The 23,628-nt window shown below is 24.3% G+C and overlaps 2 protein-coding genes across 4 annotated transcripts in view; one reads left to right on the plus strand and one right to left on the minus strand.

Moving 5' to 3' along the window:
- The first annotated feature begins 578 nt into the window (after positions 1-578).
- On the plus strand, positions 579-3,693 carry LOC128962281 (TNF receptor-associated factor 4-like). 3 transcript variants are annotated; one of them, XM_054308647.1, is made up of 7 exons: positions 579-701; positions 768-865; positions 1,212-1,323; positions 1,469-1,780; positions 1,885-1,986; positions 3,066-3,284; positions 3,393-3,693. In XM_054308647.1, the coding sequence occupies exons 3-7, from the start codon at positions 1,216-1,218 to the stop codon at positions 3,447-3,449; spliced, it is 798 nt and encodes a 265-aa protein (XP_054164622.1). In that variant the 5' UTR covers positions 579-701; positions 768-865; positions 1,212-1,215; the 3' UTR covers positions 3,450-3,693. The 3 variants fall into 3 exon arrangements, with proteins under 3 accessions (XP_054164622.1, XP_054164621.1, XP_054164623.1); XM_054308646.1 differs by having other exon boundaries at positions 579-865; XM_054308648.1 differs by lacking the exon at positions 768-865.
- Positions 3,694-6,438: 2,745 nt separating this feature from the next.
- The window catches only part of LOC128962707 (uncharacterized), a gene marked incomplete at its 5' end in the record, with an annotated part of 31,804 nt that continues 14,614 nt past the window's right edge, over positions 6,439-23,628 (minus strand). The window contains 4 exons of the mRNA XM_054309109.1: positions 6,439-7,836; positions 8,502-8,626; positions 9,017-9,113; positions 9,280-9,449. Coding sequence (XP_054165084.1) covers positions 6,941-7,836; positions 8,502-8,626; positions 9,017-9,113; positions 9,280-9,449 — 1,288 coding nt within the window. The remainder of the gene's footprint in view (positions 7,837-8,501; positions 8,627-9,016; positions 9,114-9,279; positions 9,450-23,628) is intronic.

Consider the following 23,628-nt stretch of genomic DNA (forward strand, 5'->3'; position numbering starts at 1 on the left):
TGATATATGATATGTGTTTTGATGTATAGTATGAATTGTAATAAAAGTGTATATAATAAATGATATATAACTAGCAATATATTGTAAATATATTATTATTAATAAGTGCTTTAAAAAAGTTTTTTAATGGGTTTCTATAGCGATATATGTTATGTGCGATAAAAAACAGAATATATTATTGTTAAACATATATAATATAATTTAATTCCTGATATATAAAACTATTTACAAGTGTCTACACTTATCTATCATTTATTATATTTGGTTTTATTTGGCATTTAGTTTGTTTTTTAATTTAATAAAAAATATATTATTTAATAAAATTTATAATAAAATTCGCAATTATTTGATGTGTAATAATTTTGGACACTGATTAAACAAATTATAATAATAATAACAATAATATTAATAGGTATGTAACTATGTTTCACTTATATTTAGATGTGTATAAAATAATTAATGATTACAAAGTATATTAGATTTTTATTTTTAGTAAATTGTAATATATTTGCCAAAAACAGATAAGAAAACTTATATTAACCTATATATTGATAATAAATGAGTAAATATTTATTGTAAAATAACATTTGCTTAACAATAGTTGTTTGCCTAACAGTTAAATGGCTTGAATTGAATGATAAATTCAGTGAAAGTCGTGTGAAACCAATTGATTGCCAAATGAATTAATGTTTCAATTGAAGGTATTTTTTGAATTTAAAAGTCATTTAAAAACATTGAATTTCATTTGACTGCAAATGTATGCGTAGGGCTGGGCTTACCTAAGAGTGTATTGTATGTGTATAACGATTGCCGCAATTATTTTTTACTGTTGAGTATATACCTGAAGAGGAATACCTGAGCTCAGGTACGGTATGTGCAGTGAAAGCAAAGCTGAGCTAACGTTAGACTTTTGGGAATACATGTCGTAAGGAATGGTAGTCTATGGTAGGGTAGGGTAGGGTAGGGGCGCTACTTTTGTCCCATATTTTTCAATACTCATAAATATATCTATAGTTATATAGACATATAGTTATAACGATTACAAATTGAAGTGTTTATATAATAATCATCTAATAATTGTAATAATATTTGTATCGGTATTTGACATATATATATAATTTGCTTTGATATATGATTTTTATGATAAATATACAATCAATGAGTAGTTTAATAATTGAAAAGCAAAAATCCAATGTCAATGTATTTGTTAGCTAAATGGAGACCAACTCAATGGCCAATTCAGAGCTGATACTGGAGAAAGAAGTTCACTGTTCCCATAAGGGTCGCGGATGTCGTAAAATTATGGCACTCTCTGAACTAGAGGTATGTCTTATTCATGACAGGAAGTCTTACATAATATTATAAATATTAAAATATATGAATAAATATTTTCTACTAAAAAATCTGAGAACCAATCGTGCGATTGAATACTAATTCATTGTATATATAATATGTTCAAAAACTTTAGGGTCATATGAAGTCGTGTTCATACGGTTTAGTTCACTGTCCCCTCAAGTGTGGTCAGGCCATCATTATAAAGATATTACCCGAACATATGGCCAAAATGTGTCCGCGACGTATAGTTCAGTGTAAATACTGTGACGAAGACATATCGTTCAACGCCCGAGAAGAACACGAAAGTTGTTGTCCAGAAAAGCCGGTCAGTTGTCACTACTGTCACAAACAGACAATACAACAGAAAGACTTGAAGTCACATATGGAGAACTGTCCGCTCAAACCAACCAATTGTAAGCTCAAACAATTGGGCTGTAAGTTCACGGTATGTATGATTGCTATCTAATTGTTATGAAAATTGTTTTTTTAATTATTAAAATAAATTAATTTTATAAACTTTTTTTTAATCACTTTTTGATATCTAAATAGGGCTTAAAATCGGAGGTCGACGAACACGAATCCAACTGGTCTTCACATATGGATATTGTCATTAAACATATATTACAGAGCAATACACCTAATGGAGGACAGGTAGGATTATAGTAATAGTAATTTGCTGTTTTGGTTATATTGTCCACACATTTAATAATTGTAAAACTAATTTTTGTAAAAACTAAATATTCTCTAATTATTATGTTTTGTTATTTTTAAACAAATTTATACATTTTTAATACATGAGTTAACAATTTCCCATTAAATTATATTTTACAACTTTATGTTTACAATAAAAAATAAAAAAGTTTGTTTAGGTTAATGATATATTGAGCAGAAATATTAAATTACAAGCAATTTATTTTAAAATTATGACATTAAATAAATTAAACAAATGTCTATATTATATATTATATTATATAATATAAAATATTATATAATATATAATATATAATAACAAAACCGTATGATTTATAATTATAATATTACTGGTGTTAATTTAATATATGCTAATTTTAATAGTTTTTAGCTTTTTTATATTAGTTACAAACAAAAATATATTAATATATTTAATAACTATAATATAAAATTATTGCCAACAAAATTAGAGTAATCGATACGTCAAACTATTGATACAATAAACAAACTTAGAGTAAGTTATAGTTTTGTGGCTAATATTATATTTCAAATACAAATACATCAAAAGTAATGTCCAAAACTCGCGAAACACATGATTTATACGATTTAATGATCTCTTAGGAAAATATCATTTATTTTATGAAACTAACTAATGAATGATTTCTCTCTCTCTCTCTCTCTCTCTCTCTCTCTCTCTCTCTCTCTCTGTCACGCACACACACACACACACACACACACACACACACACACACACACACACACACACACACACACACACACACACATACATACATACATATATTGATATTGTTAGTTGTCCTTAATTAATGCGATCAACTAATAGTCTCATTAGTTATAATAGGCGAAGACTTTTTTCAAATTACAACTGAAATAAATCTAAAAATTCATTCATTGAATGCATTCATTGAACTTATTAATCAATTCTGTGTATTATAAGAAATAAATGACTATTTTTATGTATTGTGTTATAAATGTATTGTTTGATAATTTTGATGAAATTGTTATCTTTTATTTAAAAGGCAAAGAATCGATTGGCAGATGTGGTTCAGATCGTCAAGAATTTGAATACAGAGAACTCAGAGCTCACCGATCGGGCAAATGAATTGTCAGAAAGGGTGGAGGCTTTGGAAACTACCAATAAGTCACTGACAGAACAGTTGACTAAATTAGAGACCATTCAGAAGGCGGACATCGCATCCATGCGGACAGTGATAGAACTGCTGAGAAAAGAGCTAGAAGTGAGTGATTAGTCGTATAATAATGGTTTGATTTAATGATTAACTGATAATTGACTGATTGGTTACACAAATAAATTTATACATTATTTACATATCATTAATAATTAGGAATTTAAGACAAATGTCGTCAAACAGAGGGAAGAGGACGAAGAATCGGAAGTTTGAAAGAAACTATTCATTGAAAACATCATTGAATTTCATGATATCCTCGATATATCCATACATTTCAACCGTTTATTTTTAGAAATAATTATTACTTCTTGTTTGGACTTTTAGACGTTAGACTCAGTAATTCACAGGTTATTAAACGTATTGGTAAACGAAAAATAACTTTCACTTCAATTTGCAAATCATTTCATATCATTTCTTCAATTCATTACATATACTCAGCAAATATTGATAAAATAACGGAACAAATGCACGATTTGTGCCAAATAGACAATTGTCAGCAAATGAACAAAAATAATATTTAAATATAGTTTTGTGTTTTTAGAGCATTTTAAATAATTTAGTGTATATATTGCTATAAAACTAAAATAATTAAAAAATTTTGAATTGAATTAATTATTAAGTAATTATTCAATAATAAATTTATTTATATATATATATAGTATGTCACACAAACAAAAAATTATTTACATATTTATATATAACATAATTATTTGATTTTTAAAAACATAAATTTTAAAGCCATCCAAAATAAAGTGATAAATAAGAAATATTGACTAATATTTATAATTTATTAGAAAACCTAACTTAACATTAAATATTAACAATAATAATATCAATGGTTAAAATCTAGTCAATTATCAATTTGTAATCAATTATTTAAATAAATATTAGCTGAGATTCCGTCCATAACTTAATAAATATTTTTATTTTAAATAACTATAGCAAACATTTGTAAAAATATTTGATATTTTGGTTTTTAGGTCTGTTTTGGGAAAAAAATAGTTTGTTTGAATTGAATGAAATAAATAAAACACATGTTTTATCATTTTATTGTGAAATTTATTTATTTTTAAAATTATTAATTAATTTATTTATTTATCGATTCATTTAATATACAGTAAATATGACTAGTGTTTAAACTAATTTTCATTTTTTATACATTAAACCTTACATTCATTACAAATATCAAATAATGTGCCCAAATATACAATCATACATTATACAGGTACAGTATTGTTATTATTTTTATTAATTATTATCATATCATCAATTGTTAATAAATATTTATCTCTTATATCATATGTAACAGTGGTTTTGCTATATATATAAACAATAAGTCTTTTTAACGAATAAATTATTTTACAGAATATTCTGTTTACAAAAATGTCATTAAAATCAACAATAAGTCTCTGTCTTTTTTGTTTTGTTTTGTTGTTTTATAATAAATTATATACACTTTATATTGGGAGCAGAGGTTAATATAATTTTCAACAATTTTATTTTTTAAAAACTATATATAAGTTAATAATTTTGTTGTTGTTATTGTTTAAGATGTTTTAGATTTTTTTTGATTGTCGAAAAAATAGTGCTAAATTTTCTCAATTATGTCTATACAGATTGTTTTAAAAATAAATTTTAATTCAAAAAAATAATTATAACTAAAAATTGTTTTAATAAAAGACAAGTTTTTTAAGAATTAAATTTAGATATAAACAAAAAAATATTAGTGCAGAAAAATTTAAAAATATTTTCATTTTAAAAATATATTATTAGCTCATAAATTGTCACAATTGTTATAACAACAAAAAAAACTAAAAACAAATAACTAGAGATCAAAAGTATAATAAGGTTTTAGTAATAATTTAAATTATTTGTATTTAATTAAATTGAATTAAAAGAAATAGTAGTTATAGTAATATGAATTAAATGATAGAAAAACTAATTTTATTATAAATATATATTTTTTAATTCATGGGATATGTCTATCAATTTTATTTAGGTTTATATTGTTTGTCTGTTTTTGGTCTATACTGAAACAGTTATTATCAACATTATATATAGTTATTATTATAATAAATGTCTTTTTAATTAAGAAATCACAATCTCTTTACTCATGAGAGCATACATTGTATTACAAATGAAACAAAATAATAATAATAAAAATTAATTCATAGATTAAACAGACTATTGTTTTAAAAATCAATAAATGAATTTAAAAAAACAAGATTAAAAACTCGATGTTTTAGTAATAAGACAAAAGTGTTTTAATCTTTAAACAAATGGAAATCAAATTAGAAATTAATGGCAAAATAAAAAATAATATAATAATAATAATAATCACTTCATTTGTTATCATATTTTTTTGTATACAATAGCCTAATAACTAATTAATTTTCTTTCATTATATCTACAACAAAAAAACTTATTGTACACTTTATTTATAAATAATAATAATAAATAATATAAAATCCTAAGTCAATCGTTTAATTGTCAATTATTTGTTTATTTATTTTTTGCAAACATCTTTCAATTAATTTATATACTGATTGTTAAATAATATCTAAGGCCTCTCTATATTTGTTATATGAGAACATCGTTTATCTCATCAATTTGTTTGAAACGATAAAAGTTTTTCAATTTAAATAATAATAATAATTATTATTATAGATTGCAAGATATATTGATTTTAAGGTATAATCTCTCTATTTTTTTGTGGATACTTTTCAATCAATCATTTATTTGAATATATATTTAGCACACAATCAGTTCGTGCGTTCACTTCATTTACAATAAAACTTTATATATAATTTAAATATGTTTTTTATAAGATCACAGATTTCAGTGAAAATAAATTTCATAATTTGTTTAGTTTTTTAGTCAAAACATTTGTTATTTTTTTAAATAATATGTAAAATGAATTTCATTTTGTTTTCCCTAAACTAAAAAAACAAAACTAACTATAATTATCATTATTTTTTAATAATTAGAAAAACTTTTGTTCACTAATATTATATATATATATATAAATTAATATTAGTCGAGTGCATAAAATAGTGCTAAACATAGCATTTTAATTAATAAATATAAATATTTATAATGAATTTTTTTAAATAATTTTTTAAATATTTATATTTTTTCTATGATTTTTCAAAAAAAAAATTCGTCAAAATCATTATTTGAGGCATTTATTTATATATAATATATTTATATATATATATTTATTTCTTTCATATACTAAGAAAATATTTTTTAATAAGACATTTGATTGGATCCCGTATTATGATAACAGAAAAAAACTTATTATCTATTATTATATGTTATTGTGTGCTCTAAACAAACTTTTTTTTTGTCCAAAAAAAGAAACAAAAATGAAAATCATTAATAGTGTGTTCACACAATTTAAATGTCAGCAAAATGTTACACTAATTCAGTCTAAAAATATATAACCAATAAGTTTGAAGAATTCAATTCTACAAAGACTTTGTGTGTTTAATAATAATTATGGATTGAATGGTCAATCAATCAGACAAATGAAAGAGATATGCCGTCCAATCCAGACTAATGACAGTGTTTTGTAGTTAATATAGAGAACAAGTGCAGTGAAGGCATCGATGAAGACAAACAATGACGACGACAATCATATCATTTATTTAGTGTCCATATTATTATTATTATTATTATAAACCATTTGACTTAATAAGACTCTACTGGAACTGATACGGATGGGAACCACAGGCGGCAAACACCGGTTGTGTCGCATTCATCACAACAATTGATGATCTGTCCCTTAATGGGTGATTATTGCGGTGATCAAAACGATGATATATAGAAGCAATGGTACTTCTGGGACCACTGATTCTGCCACTGCCTCCTGCGGTTCGATCAGAATTACAGCGTCGGCTGATTGTGGTTGGAATGGAAGGATCGGATGATGATAATAGTATAGCACTGGCAGATATAGATCGCCGGCTATCCTTTAAATCACTACTAAATTCAATCGATTGACTATTGGTTTTGGTGTCGGCGCTCAACGTGTTTGTCGTGTCAGCCAATGGATTGATGACTGAACGTATTTCTGGCACTTTAATAACACTTAAATCAACGCAATTGTCATTATTATTATCGTTAAGCGCTTTCTGTCTATTTCTTGAGTTCTCCAAAAATTGCAAACATTTTGTATTAGTCGTGTCGACTAAAGGACTGATACTTCGGCACTGAGTCGTTATAACGGCGTTATTATTATCAATGATTGCACTGTTGATCGCAAAGTGAGTCCTATGTTCAGACCCTAAGCCAATGCTGTCCATTGATGACAACGTCGGAGTGATGGACATCGGATCGACGTCCTGTTCGGTGACCAACGGGGGAAACAGTTTGAGAGCAACGGCTAAATCGTGCAGCACTTCGATCTCTTTGTCCTCAATTAGTTTGAAGTTATCGTTAAAGAGCACAAAGTGAGCAAAAATGCTGTTCAGATGTGAGTGAAGACTCAACATAACTATCTCTTTAAAGTGTGAATAATATATATGTGATAACACGTGATATAATAACTTTAAAATCTTGCGGACAATTGACTCAAACGTTGGCGGAAATTCTTTATCTGTAATATTTCAATAATAATAATAATAAAAATAATACATTATTTAATAAGATTTATTGCACTCAAAATATAATATCATATCATATATAAATCAATTTTAAATAAAATCAGAATACTTAGAGTATGTTATTTGATGATAAAACAATTTTTCAATTTAATAAAATTGTCTAAATAATATATATATATTCTGTAATATGTGTTTATATATATAATAATATTTTTATTAAATTCCTGGCTCTCAAAATCTATTATTGTATATATATTCAAGAATATTCTTGTGTATAAATTTAATATAAATTTAATGTCTTTCATGCATAACAAAACTGTTTGTGATGTAACTCTATATATACATTTATATTGCAATTTAAACATAAGTTATATAATCTGACAACATTTTAATGATGTATAAATTTTATAAAGAAAAAAAAATAAAAATTAAAAAATAAAACTACAAACTTGATATCATAGTAACTAGAATAAGATAAAAAATAAAATTATACAACAATTGTTTTATCGCAAAAATCTTATTTTCAAACAATATATAGTTAACAAAACACTATACTGTATATCCACAAAAAATAGTGTATAAAAGCTAATCAAATGATTTATATATGATATATATATATATATATATATATATTTATAAAAAAAGGTATTTCATTCACCAAATTTTGTGGGAAATATAGATTCGTCGTTAACTGTCTTCTGTGTGAAAGTCATGACATAATCGATATACTGAGGCGCCGCTACTTTACATCTCTTTCCCTTTTCGTCAATCCATAAGTACGACCTGTAAAATGCCATAAATACACCAAATATTTTAATATTGTTTTTTTTATATAATACAATGTATTAATATATATATACACAGTATATACACAATGTATATACAATTGTGTCTTATTGTACGCTTCAAGTGCTCATAAATCATATTTTTAAAGACGCTATTGAAACATAAGATTTTTATCAATTTGTGGTCAAACATGTTGTGAACAATACGGGCGCTTCAAATAAATCTCATATACTTTTTTTTGAGTACATGAACTTTTAGGTGTATTATTATTATTGCTTAAATAATACATATAAGAATAGCAATATTGCTATTAAATTTAAGTAGATTTATTATACAATAATAATAATAATAATACAATAATAATAATGATTACGATATTAGTCGTACCTATTACAGGGACCGGTCATATCAGGACATCCAGACATACTGCAAAACTCGGATATCGTGCCATACAATAGGTTGATGTGATCGAAAAATGCCAGCGCTTTGGTTGATATGAATGAAAAAATAGGAACAAACAATTGAAACATTTGTTATGAAAAAAACAATTACATAATAGTATATATTATTAAAAGATGAGATAATTAAGTGGTAAGATATGATATATAGTAGAGTATATATATACTGTATATAAGTAAAGGAAGTCATACTGTGTGATGCCAGCCATTCATTGTAATCGACACCTTCGGGCAAATTGACAATTTGACGCAATTTGTCCTCAGGTGTAGTGCACTCAAGCAGTGCTGAATGAAGATATTGTTTGGTCTCCTCTTGCGATGAGCTGACGGCACTCACATCCTTGTCCTTACGACGCGCTTTCCTATTAATAAAAATACAAACAATAAATAAATAAATATCAGTCATTTTAATTTATAATGACATTCATTCACTAAAATAATTATATATAACAGTTGTTTATTAATATTAATGAATCGATAAATGAGTCAATGATTTTTAAGCGCAAACAAATTTATAATTCAATTTATAGCTTTTGTGTTGAATTTAAAGCCCGGAAAAACTAAATTAGTTGTTTCAGATATTTGCACTAATTTACACACAAAAAAATTGTTATTCATTTTTATGCTAAACTTAGAGTTTAAAAGCAATTTGTTTTTTAGATATTTTGATTATACTTATTAATCACTGATAAAAATCAAGATTTGCCTCTTTTTTTATTTATTATAAAATGTTTTAATTTTTCAAATTAGAATATAAACAAAATAATAGTGTTGTTTTTTGTTTGTACTATTATGTAACTAACAATACACTTAAATATTTATTATAAATTGCCATAAATTTAAAGCTATATTTATAATAATAAGTAAAATATAATATTAAAAAATATATATTTAAAATGCAAACGTGATGTCCACTCCTATCATAGCCTAAAACACAGTACTAAAGGACCAAACCTTAACATCAATTCAATTCATATCTTAAACTTAAAATATCAAGTAATTTGTATTTTTTATTTTAATGAATATATCAAATGAATTATTTATTTATTATTATTATTATTATTGACTCTAAATATATCTATTAATATAATAATTATTAATAAATTTAATCAAAAAATGTCAATCGTCATATACTGTATAATTTAGTATATAAAATATCATACACAGCATTTTTTCAAATAAAAATATATTATAAATATATATTCAATTAAATAGAATAAAAAATAATAAATTATCTAAAAATGTGTGCAGACATTGAAATTTTGCGACAAAAATGTAAAAATTAATAAATTAAAAAAGTAGTATTTATAATACTTTAAAAATATTGCCAATAAAGATAAGGCTAACAAATAAGTTATAACCGTTAATAATAATTATAATTCAAACAGAAGGTTAAATATATAAAAAAAATTCATTCAATTACATTTAAAACAAATATAAAAAAATTAAACTAATGTTTAATTCCGTTATTAACAATATCTGTAAATTCAATCGTTAAATAATATCTAGTTTTAAAAGAACATTAATAAGTGATAAATTGGTAATCAATTATTTTGACGCCTAAACCAAAGAATAGTAAATTTTAATTATTTAAAAATAAAATAAACGCTAATAAAAACAAATAGTATAACCTTAAATAATAATAATAAATTAATATATTAATTGAAATAAATATTAATATTTATAAAAATAAATTCAATTTCAAGATTAGTTAATCAAAATTACAAGTTAAAACTTATATATATATATAATAAATTAATGTAGGAATAATATGAACCCATATATTAAATGATACCATATAAATAAAAATTAATTTAATTAGAAAAACGATATTATTAGCACAAAAAAAGATTGTAATATCAATAAACTCGTACCCAATAAGTGATACAAAATTAATAGTACAATTAGACCAGACTCTCATGATAATAGGCCAAACCAGTGGACAACCGATGCAATTGCCGGACCCAATCAATTGACTTTTACTTTGAGAGTCTAGTGGTTCACATTTACTACTGATATGTAATATATTGTTATTATTATTATTATTATTATTATTATTCACAATTGGCTTAACATCCAAAACATTTGTGATATCTTCACATTTGCTTTTAATTGGAGTCAAGTTTTGTTGTAATGGAAATCGATATGAATAACAATTACTTATATTATAGTCATTATTATTCTCGCATTGATTTCTATCGGCAAATATGTAATTGTAATCACTTTTAATATCAATTTCATTGTTGACAACAACAACAACTTGCTTTAAAAGCATTAGAGAAAAAACAAAACTAGTTTTTAAAACATTTATAATGTTGTTTATCAAAAATTTATGTTTATATTAAGTCGATTTCCAAACAAATAAATCATCAAAAAATACTAATACAATGTTATATTACAAAAAAATGACAGTTTTTATCAATCAATAATTCATTAACTTTGATAACATTTAAATAGAGAAAAAATAAATACTAAATATAAATATTTAATAAATTTTGTGATCATTTGTGATGATATAACAACTTTTGATTAAAATGATGACATAAGACACGAGTCTCTCTATTATCTAAAAACTAAATAATAATAATAATAATAGACGTCTTTTTAATAGTTAATATGGTTTGCAAATAATATTCAATACAATATTCAACTGTAATTGAATCTCAATTGTAATAAATTATTAAATGAGCACATCTTTAGGTCTCAAATGTTTGGCGCAAGTGTTGTTCAAATGGTGATAATCAGTGCAGTCGCGTATTAAAACATTTATATATATATATATTATATGAAAACCATAAATCATATGCTAAAACAATGTTTTATTTTAATTTTCATTTAAAGGCTGCTATTATGGTTTGATGTGTTGCTAAACATTTTTTTGAATCGCACAATAAATTAGTGAAACAATTAATTCAAATGATTTGCAACTGACTTTAAACATGTATTCATATGGTTTCGTAACAGTTGTCATTTACTATAGTAATTATATACTGTATATATTGTTGGGTATCACTGACAATATATTGTAATATCATATATTAATACTGTATATGATATTACATTATTCTCATTAGTTATAGACTATCGACGACAGCACTAAAAAAAGTACAATATTCTGAACGAATAAAATCTCATAACAAAAATGTATAGAAAAGTGAGATTTCATACGAGAAAAGCAATTTTGGGTCAATTAAATCAATATATATTTTAAATAGTTTTTATATACTATAACTAATTCGCTCGTTTAGAAAAAGTATTGTTTGCTTATAACCAAATACTGTACATACAGTATATGAAAATATATAAGTAATTTAACAACAAAAAAACAACACCAATGCTAACCAACAATGTTAGCAATGCAACGAATCAATGAGTAATTCAAACGACAAAATAATAAAATGTTTGGGCTTTTAATGAGAAGCTTTGGATGCGGATTCACGTCAATTGTTATGCGATAATATTTAGCTAAAAAGTTTATTTTTTTCTATAGAAAATCCATATATATATAATATTTTTGTAAGTTTGTTGTCAATAGTAGTGACACACCGTTTTTTAAGGGAACCAAAAAAAATAATACTTATCATAGTATACACTAATATACATTTTTTTGTTATTTGTGTTGTGATGTTTGCAATACGACTACAATAAAACAATCGATATATTGAAAAAAAGATAAGAAGCGATAAAAAACATGAAATCAAAAAATGAGGCATAACTTAGACAACAACACTAATAAACATTTCTTTTTTGTTTGGTATTACAAATCAAACAATTTTTTTTTCTCTCTCTCTCTCTACTTATAGTGTTATAATGTGTTTGTAATAGGATTTATTGGCACAAATTTAATAATAGTAGTCTATAGTTATACTTTAGTGTAAAGTCATCAGACAGTTATATGTCTGTCAAAGAGCAAAGTCATATTAATAGTCAAAAGAATGGGAAGTAACTGATTGTTATCGTTTAGATATAAGACATGAGGTATTAAAAGACATAACATTTAAATAATCACATTTAGCATCGTTTCTCTTATACAACACTTGCTTTTCAACACTAACGGCAACAACTGTTTAGACAATATAGACAAACTCATCAACATTTTAAATGTATTATATATATATCGCACATAAATATAACTAAATATGACTGCAAAGAGATGTAATGATACATATAAAGTGATTTGTTTTCTTTGAAAAGAGTTTACACTCTTTTGTATACAATGTTAATAATAAAAAAGATATGCATTTTACAAGAAAACAAAAATTTTTGTGTTAATTAAAGATGAAATAAAATGTTTTAAATTGAGTGAAACAGTGAATATACTCTCATCTAAAGTCAATATGCTTTACTATAGAAAAAGAGGGATTTTTAAAGCTTTTCTTTTATTTTCAAAAAATGTGTAGAAAAATATGCAAAATTTATTATATGCTGAAAATTAAGTTTTTTCGCTGCAATTTTGGGAATTAGGAAAAAAAATTTTGCAAACGGGATGAATGGATATCCTGTTAGGTCTCATATAACATAACATTGAGAGTACAGTACGTATGTATATGTGTTAGAGTGAGTGTAAGGTCTTTTAAAAATGGATTTAAAACGGATAAACACAAAGAAATGTCATTTTAATAGACATAGAGTTTATGTTTTGCAAATGTCTTGTGAAGAGCAGATGCGGATGTAATCACTTTTGATGAATGTCTTGTCGGGCGAAAGGATGTGTCAGTGATCGGCGATTTGGCTGCACGTCTGGCATACAGGCGTACGGCTTAAGTCATAAAGTAATACAATAGTGTTGTATTGTTAAGCAATTGGCAAATGGGTTGGGATTGTTGTCATCTGTACAATGTGTGTGACAGTTCACAGTCTAACTAAATATATATATATACTTATATACAAAATACTATCATCTTATATATGTATTACTTATTTTTAATTATTATTTCTGAACGCATGGCATTCAACAGCAAATTACTGAACAAACAAAAAAAGACATAACAAATACATAATAGCTATCACTAAAGTAAATGCAGTTATGTTTGCCTAAAATGCTAATATAATTAATTTTTACAAAAATTTGATTGATTGCAGTCACTATATCTTAAAGCATAGAATAATTATAAATGTTTAACACATTTATGACACATGGCTTTCATATAATGAATATTTTAATGAGTTTTCTATAAGTTTACCGAAAAAATAAAAATAATAAACTAATAATAACATAAAAACTTAATATATAAATAAACAAAGATATTAAAGATTTATAGGAAAATTATGTATTAATTGATCAAATTATTTATATCTATAGATATGTATCAAAATGATTAGATCAGCAAATAATTAGTGACTTTGAAGATGACCCTCGAGTGGTGAAACAGAAAAATTATTTTTATATTCAATTTTATATGATTTATGATAGCACTCAATGATTGGCATATTTTAGTAAAAATAAAATAGTCAATTTTGTAATATTTATTAAATATGCTTATAATGTTGATTATAAATTAAATTAAGCAATAATAAAGCAATAGTGTGTCAGTCATATGTATGATATAAAAGTCTTAAGAGAAATAGGGAGTAAAAAATGTACCAAAAATGGGTATATTTTTTGTCAAAATAGCACTTTTATAATTAGATCTTTTGGGAAAAAACTAACGAAAATTTCTTAACAAAATTTGTCGATCGATTAGATATATAACAACAAAGTGAAGGTTAAATATATTTCCAGTATTAGCCGCACACCTAATAATGTATAATACAATTATTATTATTTTGTGTCAGTTGTTTTTCTGCTAAAATAAATTATTTAAGACTTTTTAGGTAATTTTAAAAAAAAATTATATTATTGTTTCATAATAACTTGTCGACCTATACCTTATAATCTGATATAAATGTTTGCGTACTTTAAGCCGTAAAATAATATCTTATTATTATTGTTTTACTAAACATTTGCTGTTTTTATTATTTATCTCAACAAAACTAAATAATAAAGTTTTCGTTGAGTTTTAAATCAAACAAAAATTCCATTCACTTGAAAAAACTAAAATATAAGAAAAATTGCTTCAAAACAAAGTCTAAACTATGAAAACAGTGTTTTTTATGAGACACACAACTAAAAGACAAACATTTTGAGAGTTAAAGAAATATAAAAATTGACGAAAAACTTTGTAAAAGCCTAATACACAATGAATACAATCGCAAACATTATTACATAAGATTTTAGTGCAAAAGTATTTTAGGAATCGAAACATCAATGCTATCAAACAATTCAAAAGTAGATTTACATAACATAAGTGCCAAAAATTTTCGGTTATATATATAAAAGGTCTTTGAACTATAGCCCAGAATATAAATAATATATAGTATATAATCTATTAACTGATTTATATATATATATATATTTGACTATAATATATATGTAATATAAATCGTAAACATAAAAACACTTTGAACTCTAAGTGAGAATATTTTGCCACAAAATTCAAAATAGTGTTGATTGATATCACAGTAGTTGTAGGAGAAGGGCGAGGAAGTGGAGTCATGAGGAACGGGTGATCACAGATCTAACTGGGCTAAACTTAAAACTATCTCTGATTGTAATAACATTTACTGTTTTTTAGAGATCGTATCGTTATATCTCAGTTTTATATTATATATATATGTATATAATTGTATATATATGTAATGAATTCTAGCAAATCAAATGAGTTTAACATTTGTTAAAATCTGTAAAATATATTTATTCACTTATCATTATCATTGAGTTATATTTGAAAATAAATTATTGTCATAAATAAATGTCTTAAAATGATATATGAATTAACTGTATTGGAAAAACTAATTAAATATTCAATATGTTTTCAATAAAAAAATGTTGGCATCAATTAACATTGATGTCTAGTGGATGATATATTAATATATACTGTGAATAAATATTAAGCAAATATCGAAAAACAAAAATCTTTTTATTTTGAAAATTCAAACATAAAATCGATTTTCAAATATAATTATAATTAAATAATTATTATAATTATTTTTATAATAAAAACAAATATAAATTATAACAGTAATAATAGAAATAAAAATTTTAAAAATCAGAAAAAACCATTAAAATCGTGTTAACGTTAGCTATAGTTTAATTTGAAAAAGTTAAACAATTATTGAGGCGTTACTCTAAAATAAAATTTGCATTCAATGTTGAATTATTATATTATAATATTGAAAAAAAAGTTCAGTCATTAATCTCATAAGGAATATAACAGTAAAACAGTTCATTACATAAATTATATTATTTACGCAACATTTTTAATACGATATTATGATAATATTGAATTTTATAACTCAAAACCAATGGGTTAAATCATGTAATAAAATCAATGTTTAAATCAAATAATCAATTAATTTCAAAAAGTTTAAAGTAAAAATTCAAGTTTTATTATGTTAATAGTATAGATAAAAATAAAAAATAAAATATGAACTAATAATATTATCAGATTCAGTACAGCAAAATGAAAGTTTTATACAACATTTTCAGTATAAATTTAAAACTAAAAAATAAATATAAAATAAAAATAACATTTCAATTTCAAATTAAATATTTCAACTCATTATCTTTTTTAATGCTTCATATACACCAAACAAGTTTATGTTATTTAATTTTATTAATTAATATATTTATAAAAAAAATAAGTTAGATAATTAAAATTATAATGTGTAAAATATGTTTATATTAGAGTTTATATTACAATATTATAGCATTAAATTAATACTATTAATTGTATTGTCCAAATTTATAGTAATAAAATCAATTGTCCGTACACTACCAGTATATGTCCCTATAATTATTTAAGTGATTGGGTTATATAATACTATCAGAGATTTATTGTTGACTTTTTACATCACTAACAATATTAGTGGCGTTTAGACTGATTAGTACCACTGAGTGTACGGCAAATATACATTATGTTATATAACTAATGGACAGTACAACTGATGGGCAAAACATTTTTGTTAAGGACTGTGCTCTGGCAATGAATGATTAAAATTAGAGTAACTATACTCTACTACCACTTATACTCAACTTAAAATATAATACATTTCCCTTTAGAAAGTAATCAGATTTAATATTATTAGTAAAAAAGGCATAAACATTAATTTTATTATAAGATATATATATACCGTACGGGAATAATAAGCTAATGGAGGGAACAGACAGGTAGAAGAAAATTAAAGAAATTGGGAGTTGAATAACACCAACACTAATGTCCTAATGGAGACTATTTTCCATCTTCAATGAAATATCTAATTATAGGTATATAAAAACAACCAACAAATAAATATTGTATGTCTACGGCAAACATACTGTCCATAAAATATTTAAATTCAATTTGAATAATAAATAATATAATGAATTTGTCTTCATTTAGTTAGTTAGGTCTATGAGCTTCTCACCGACTCTTTCTCTCTCTCTCTCTCTCTCTGAGCTCACTATACTATTCATGAAAATTCAATTTGAATCTCTTTCGTTATATAATAATAATAATAAAATCAATTGTATTATTAACTAAAATTTTTAAAACAAATAAACGGATACATACATTAAAATATGTTTTATATGACATAAATAAATATGATTAACACAATTTTTGATCAACAACAGCATTGTTTTTTTGTATAGTTATTATATTAACACTTTCTTTTTTAATAATAATAATAATAAAAAATACAATTCAATTACACAATTAATCCCAAGGTTTACAATAGATTATAACAGTTGAGACACTGAGAGTTAGGGATGTCATGAATATAATGTTAATTATAATAATAATAACTATAGAAGTGTTATGAAGGACGGGAAACACCAATAAATATATGAAATACAGTATATATTCATCAGATGATGATTAGTGAGAGTTTGTTTAGAAGAGAGATATCGTCGTTACAATCATATGACTTGTTATTGCAGTTAAAATTATTTTTTACGTAAATATATTTATTTATTTATTTATTATTATTATTATAAAAACGAGTGTTTCAAACGAGTTTGTATTTTCATTGGTTGTCTTTAAAAACACACCACTTCTTTGTCCTTCAAATTTTGGTAGTTTTTTAGACCAACACATAAATTGGTTTATTGTATGCCATACACACACACACACCAAACAAAATAAGGTTTTTCACTCTCTCTCTCTCTCTCTCTCTCTCTCTCTCTCTCTCTCTCTCTCTTTCACAAAGCAACACAATTGCCAATTAAAACAACAAATATCATGAGTTTTTGTTTTGTTTTAACTATTGCTAAATACTGATCCTTTTACACCACTATCTGTCAAAAGTATTTCCTTCATATTTATTATGCGATATACACCAAAAAAGTGGTAATGGGATACACAAACAGCGATATCACCAAAAAAAAACAACCAATTTTTATTTAGCCAACTCTTATAAATTTTAATTAATTCAATTAATGCTAATTTTATTTATTAAAATCTAATCAAATTAATATATATTTATATACGATATATCCTAATAGATTAACAAACAATTTATTACTATCCGGTTTGTTAGTTAATGTATTGTGTATTTACATAATAATAAAAGATAGGATAAGATAGTCAACACATAACAGTGCAATAGGACATACATTTACGACTGGCCATTCCTCTATAGTTATACTGTTATTATTATGAAAATATAATAAATTATATGACTTGTTTTGATCAAATTTAATCATTAAATGTAGAGAAGTATCATTATATATAAGTTATTAGTCATAATTATTATATAACTTAAACTGTATCAAACCTTCAAGCGTTATTTCATTTAATAATTGTAATTTGTTTAGACCTAACACTCAACTTATCTATTATATAATGATAAATATTTCATAAATTTCATTTCTAGTGTGAAAATTTCAATTATAATTATCTAAAAAAACTTTTTAATTTAATTAAACAATACGCTATTATGATAAAAAATATAAAAACAATATGTAAATAAATGAAAAACAACAAAATTATACAATCAAATTATAATAAAATCATCTTATTTTTTGCTTAATTCAAGATAATGTTGGGATAAATTAAATTTCATAATATTATTGTTAATTAACAATACATTTTAGAAATTCAAATATTCAAACATAAATTTTTATGCAATTATAAATGTTGCAAAAATCAATTAATTATAAATCATTAATTGTTATTAATATTATAATAATTTTTTAAAAAACAAATAAACACAAATATAATCATTTAAACGATATCTATAAAACGTTATAATAATCTTTTTGTACAATCGATTTGAAACAAAACAACATAATAAAATTTTTTATAATATTATTTATACAGGTATTGGATATGTAAAAATTAAAATAAAACCTTATAATTTACTATAGAAATTTATAGTCAATTGTCATTTAAAATTTATAGTTAAACTAAATATAATTTAATTTAATTGGAAAGATAAGCGTATTTTAGAGAGAAATGGGTTGTATTTTATTTTATATGACAATAGTTTAGGTGTTTGTGTGTCTGTCGTTAATTGAAATTTTTGTTACAGACTTCGAGGTTCATAAGCAACACAATAACAACAATGATATAGTAAAGTGTCATAAATAAAATTGGGACACAATTTAATTAGTTTTATACAAAAATATCATAGTTTACTATCTCTAACTATACAATTTATAAAGTTAATATATAAGTGACTCTCATTTTATTTGCTAAATAACTATACAAACACAATACTAATACTGGATTAGAGACAAACAAATAATACTGAATTGAATTTAGACAGAGAAATGAGCTAAAAGTCGTAAAAATTATGGGAAATTCAAATTTTAAAAAAAACTTTTACTAACAATTAATGATTAAAATGAAAATTTAAGTTAAATTTAACATCGCTTTTGGGTTAATAATAATAATAACACTGTTGTTGTTGTTTGAGATCAGTGACAGCATCTGCTCATTAAAAATACGGAAAATGAAACTCTATATGAAATAAAATACATTTTTAACTGTAAATGAGTGACTAATTTACACGAAAGACATGAGAGAATTGACTGCCAAATGTATAAACATTGGATAATATGTAAAGTCACAAAATATAATAATATTTATTTGAATTAAAATGGCATGAAATATAAAAATGATATGAAATATAAAAATGATATGAAAAGTCAAACAATAAACGTAAATAATAATAAAAATGCAATATTAAAATCATAGACACATTTAAATTATAAATATATATATAAAACAACAGTCAATGCACTTACCAAACAAAGTTCAGTACAAACATTCCGTTAAATGAATACTTCATTTGAATGCCAAATATCAGTATAGAGAATGACTTCCAAAATGTTTGATTCAATTATTTATACAATTATATGTAATATAATGTTTGTTTGCATACAACACACAAAAAATAACTAAATAAATAATAAGCAAATGATATTTTTTTTTATAAAAATGTCTTTACAGTTGGAGGTTCTTTGATTTGTGGGTGGAATTGATTACATTGAACCATAGGAACCACTACCACAACAACAACAACACCTCAAGACGTTTTTGCTCTTCAAGAATGGCTTTGTGTTTGAAAAAAAGTTAAATCTAAAGTCATAGTAGTCTTTCATCTATTTTGAGATCAAATAACTTTTTCATCAAAAATGTTACGGCACTTGAATTGATGCGATGAATATACCGACAGAGACACACACAATATATATATAAATATTTTTTATATTATATTATATTTAAGATATAAATAAGTATATATTTTTCTCTTTTATAAATTACATTTAAACTTATGAAGTGTTTAAAAATTATTTATTTTTTTGAAAATAACTTTTGTGTTGAATTATAATTTAAAGGCAATACTGTAGTGAACGACAGTACCAACAGTTGTGTTGCAATTGTTGTGTAACTGAAAAGACAAACCAATAGTACTTATGGATTGCCTTCACATGAAATAATCAAATGAAAACTCGAGACTCAGGGCTGCAACACATTGGCGACTGAACCCTAACCTCGAGTTTATCGTCAAAACGTGATTTTCAGAGCCGACACCACTTTTTGCACACACACTCAAAACACACCGGTGTCTCTATACGACCACATATGCTAACACTAACTAACAGTTTGTTGGATTTACCTTTCAGTTTGATTCACTCTCACTGATAATACTACTCTTTATTACATTTCTCGTCATATTTTTATTATTATTGTTATTATATCATAGATATTACATTTATATTATCATTATTATTAGCATTAGTATAATTTGAAAAACATTTGCCGGAATGCTGTGATAAATACTATTTGATATATAATAAGCAGAAATGGTTTTCTTGCGTTTGACTTAACTCATGTGTTAAGAAAAAAAAACTATTAATTCTGTTTCAATTCAAATATTGTGTTATAAAAATATATATCAAACAAGTCTTAAGGCAAACACTGGCAATATTGTAGTTGACTTTGGAGTTCACTCTATATACAGTATATATATATACTATTTATAAATATATATACTTATATTTGACTACTGTTTGCACAGCAAATGAGTGACTGCTATGAAGTTAAATACAAAACACAAATAATATGATAAATACAAAACACGAAAAGATTTTTCTTCTTTAACAACAAATGTTAATTCATTTCAAAAAGAAAGTGAGAGACGATCTGATAGTTGGTTTGCCAGAGAGTTGTGTGTGTATACTGACAGTGTATGTGTATATGTGTGTGTGAGTACAGTATTATACTGAGCACTGGGATTGAGAGTGAGTAACAAACAGTCAGTAGTAGAGTAGTTGTCAAAACAGGCCAAACAAGCCATTCAAGCGAATGCTTATTGCTATTACATTAGTGCCAAAAAAACTTCATAATATTGTGGGCACACAACTGTTTTCTCTGTATTTTATAGACACTACTAGTATTGGGTTTGGGAATGGGATAGAAATATATAGACACAACTAATAGCAAGAAATTATATGAGAAGAGGCACCACTAACTCGTGACTCTTACGGCATAACCACGAGTTGTGTATCATATTCTACCCAAAATAAAAAAAAGGTTGTGAACTGTGGAGCAATACCTACTTTGTAGGCATAAAATGTTTGCATCTATAAGATAATAAAGTAAGTTTTGGGATTGGCATATGAGAGGCACAGGAGATCAGCCATAACATTGAAAGTGAGGGCTAACAGACACTGTGTGAGAGTCTATATCACTACAATTACAGCATTACTTGGATAACACTCACGAAATAGCTTTTAATTAATATAACAAAAATAATATTATTTGAAAGAAAAAGCTAACAAATAAAAAAATTATATACAAAATACATATAATATTAATATTCTCCAGAGATTACTAACTAAACAAAAACAACAGCAAAAAAACTTATGGGTTGTGATAGCTTAAGCACCGGTATTAGTAATGCCATGTTGTATATGACACAATAAAATATGATATTTTGCTGATAATGAATAAGCTTTTCGTATAAATGATTACACAGAAAAAATATATACTGTATATACAAATATAAACAGATTGCCAGCACTGGCAACAAAATACAGCTAATGGTGCTATTCGTGCACCTGTTCTCTAGACAATAGTGTACAACCACTTAAAAGATATGAGTCTACTTTAAAGAGGAAATGGGACACAACTCACAGCACACATAATACTGTATATATATATATACAACTAAACAGCCAATGGTCCACATAATAGCTTTAAAATCAGAGTATAATTTAATTTAATAACAGGTATATCATAGAAATGAATACAAAACGGCATTCAATACGGCTTTTAATTCGCTAATTATATGAACGAGTTTTGCCGTATAACTCACTCTCGTTAACCAATTAAACATTTAATACATTATATAATTGTATAAATTAATGCATAAAATGTTTTTTTTAATTATTATTAGTATTTGAGCACAAATATGAAAACGAGACTAAAATGAGTATATATTTTAATAATCGAGAGCATAAACAAAAGTGAATTGCATTTAATAATATACAGTGTTTTATGCTAAATACAAAAAATATTGTGTATATATTTATTTATATTTATAAATCCAGTATTTTTTAGTGATCCTAATTAAAACAAAGGCGTGTTTAACGTGACTTATATTCTTGGATATCAAAACTGTTGTTTTTTGGATTAAATGTAATAAAAAATATATTTATTATTATTTTTTATTGATAATTCATGCAATTAATTCTTATAACAATTTTTTGTTTATTTTTCACTAGTTTTTAATCAGTCTCTCTCTCTCTCTCTCTCACTTGAACAGTATATCAAGTTCCGTACACATAATAATAATAGACTCCAATTATGTGTATAAATAGATTTTTTGTTATTTTTGACTGTAATTAAAAGGCACTTAATATATATATTGTATGTTTGATATTTTTGTTTAAAATCTCTGAAAAATTGTGACAATAATGCGGTAGATATAAAACTGAGACCCAGAAAAGTCATTTTAAATTTGAAAAAATAAATAAAAATACAAAAACATTTACAAAATATTTTATATACA

This window comes from Oppia nitens, unplaced genomic scaffold (assembly GCF_028296485.1).
Source record: "Oppia nitens isolate AA-2021 unplaced genomic scaffold, nextdenovo-longstitch-racon4-pilon3 scaffold6_pilon_pilon_pilon, whole genome shotgun sequence".
NCBI lineage: Eukaryota > Metazoa > Arthropoda > Arachnida > Sarcoptiformes > Oppiidae > Oppia > Oppia nitens.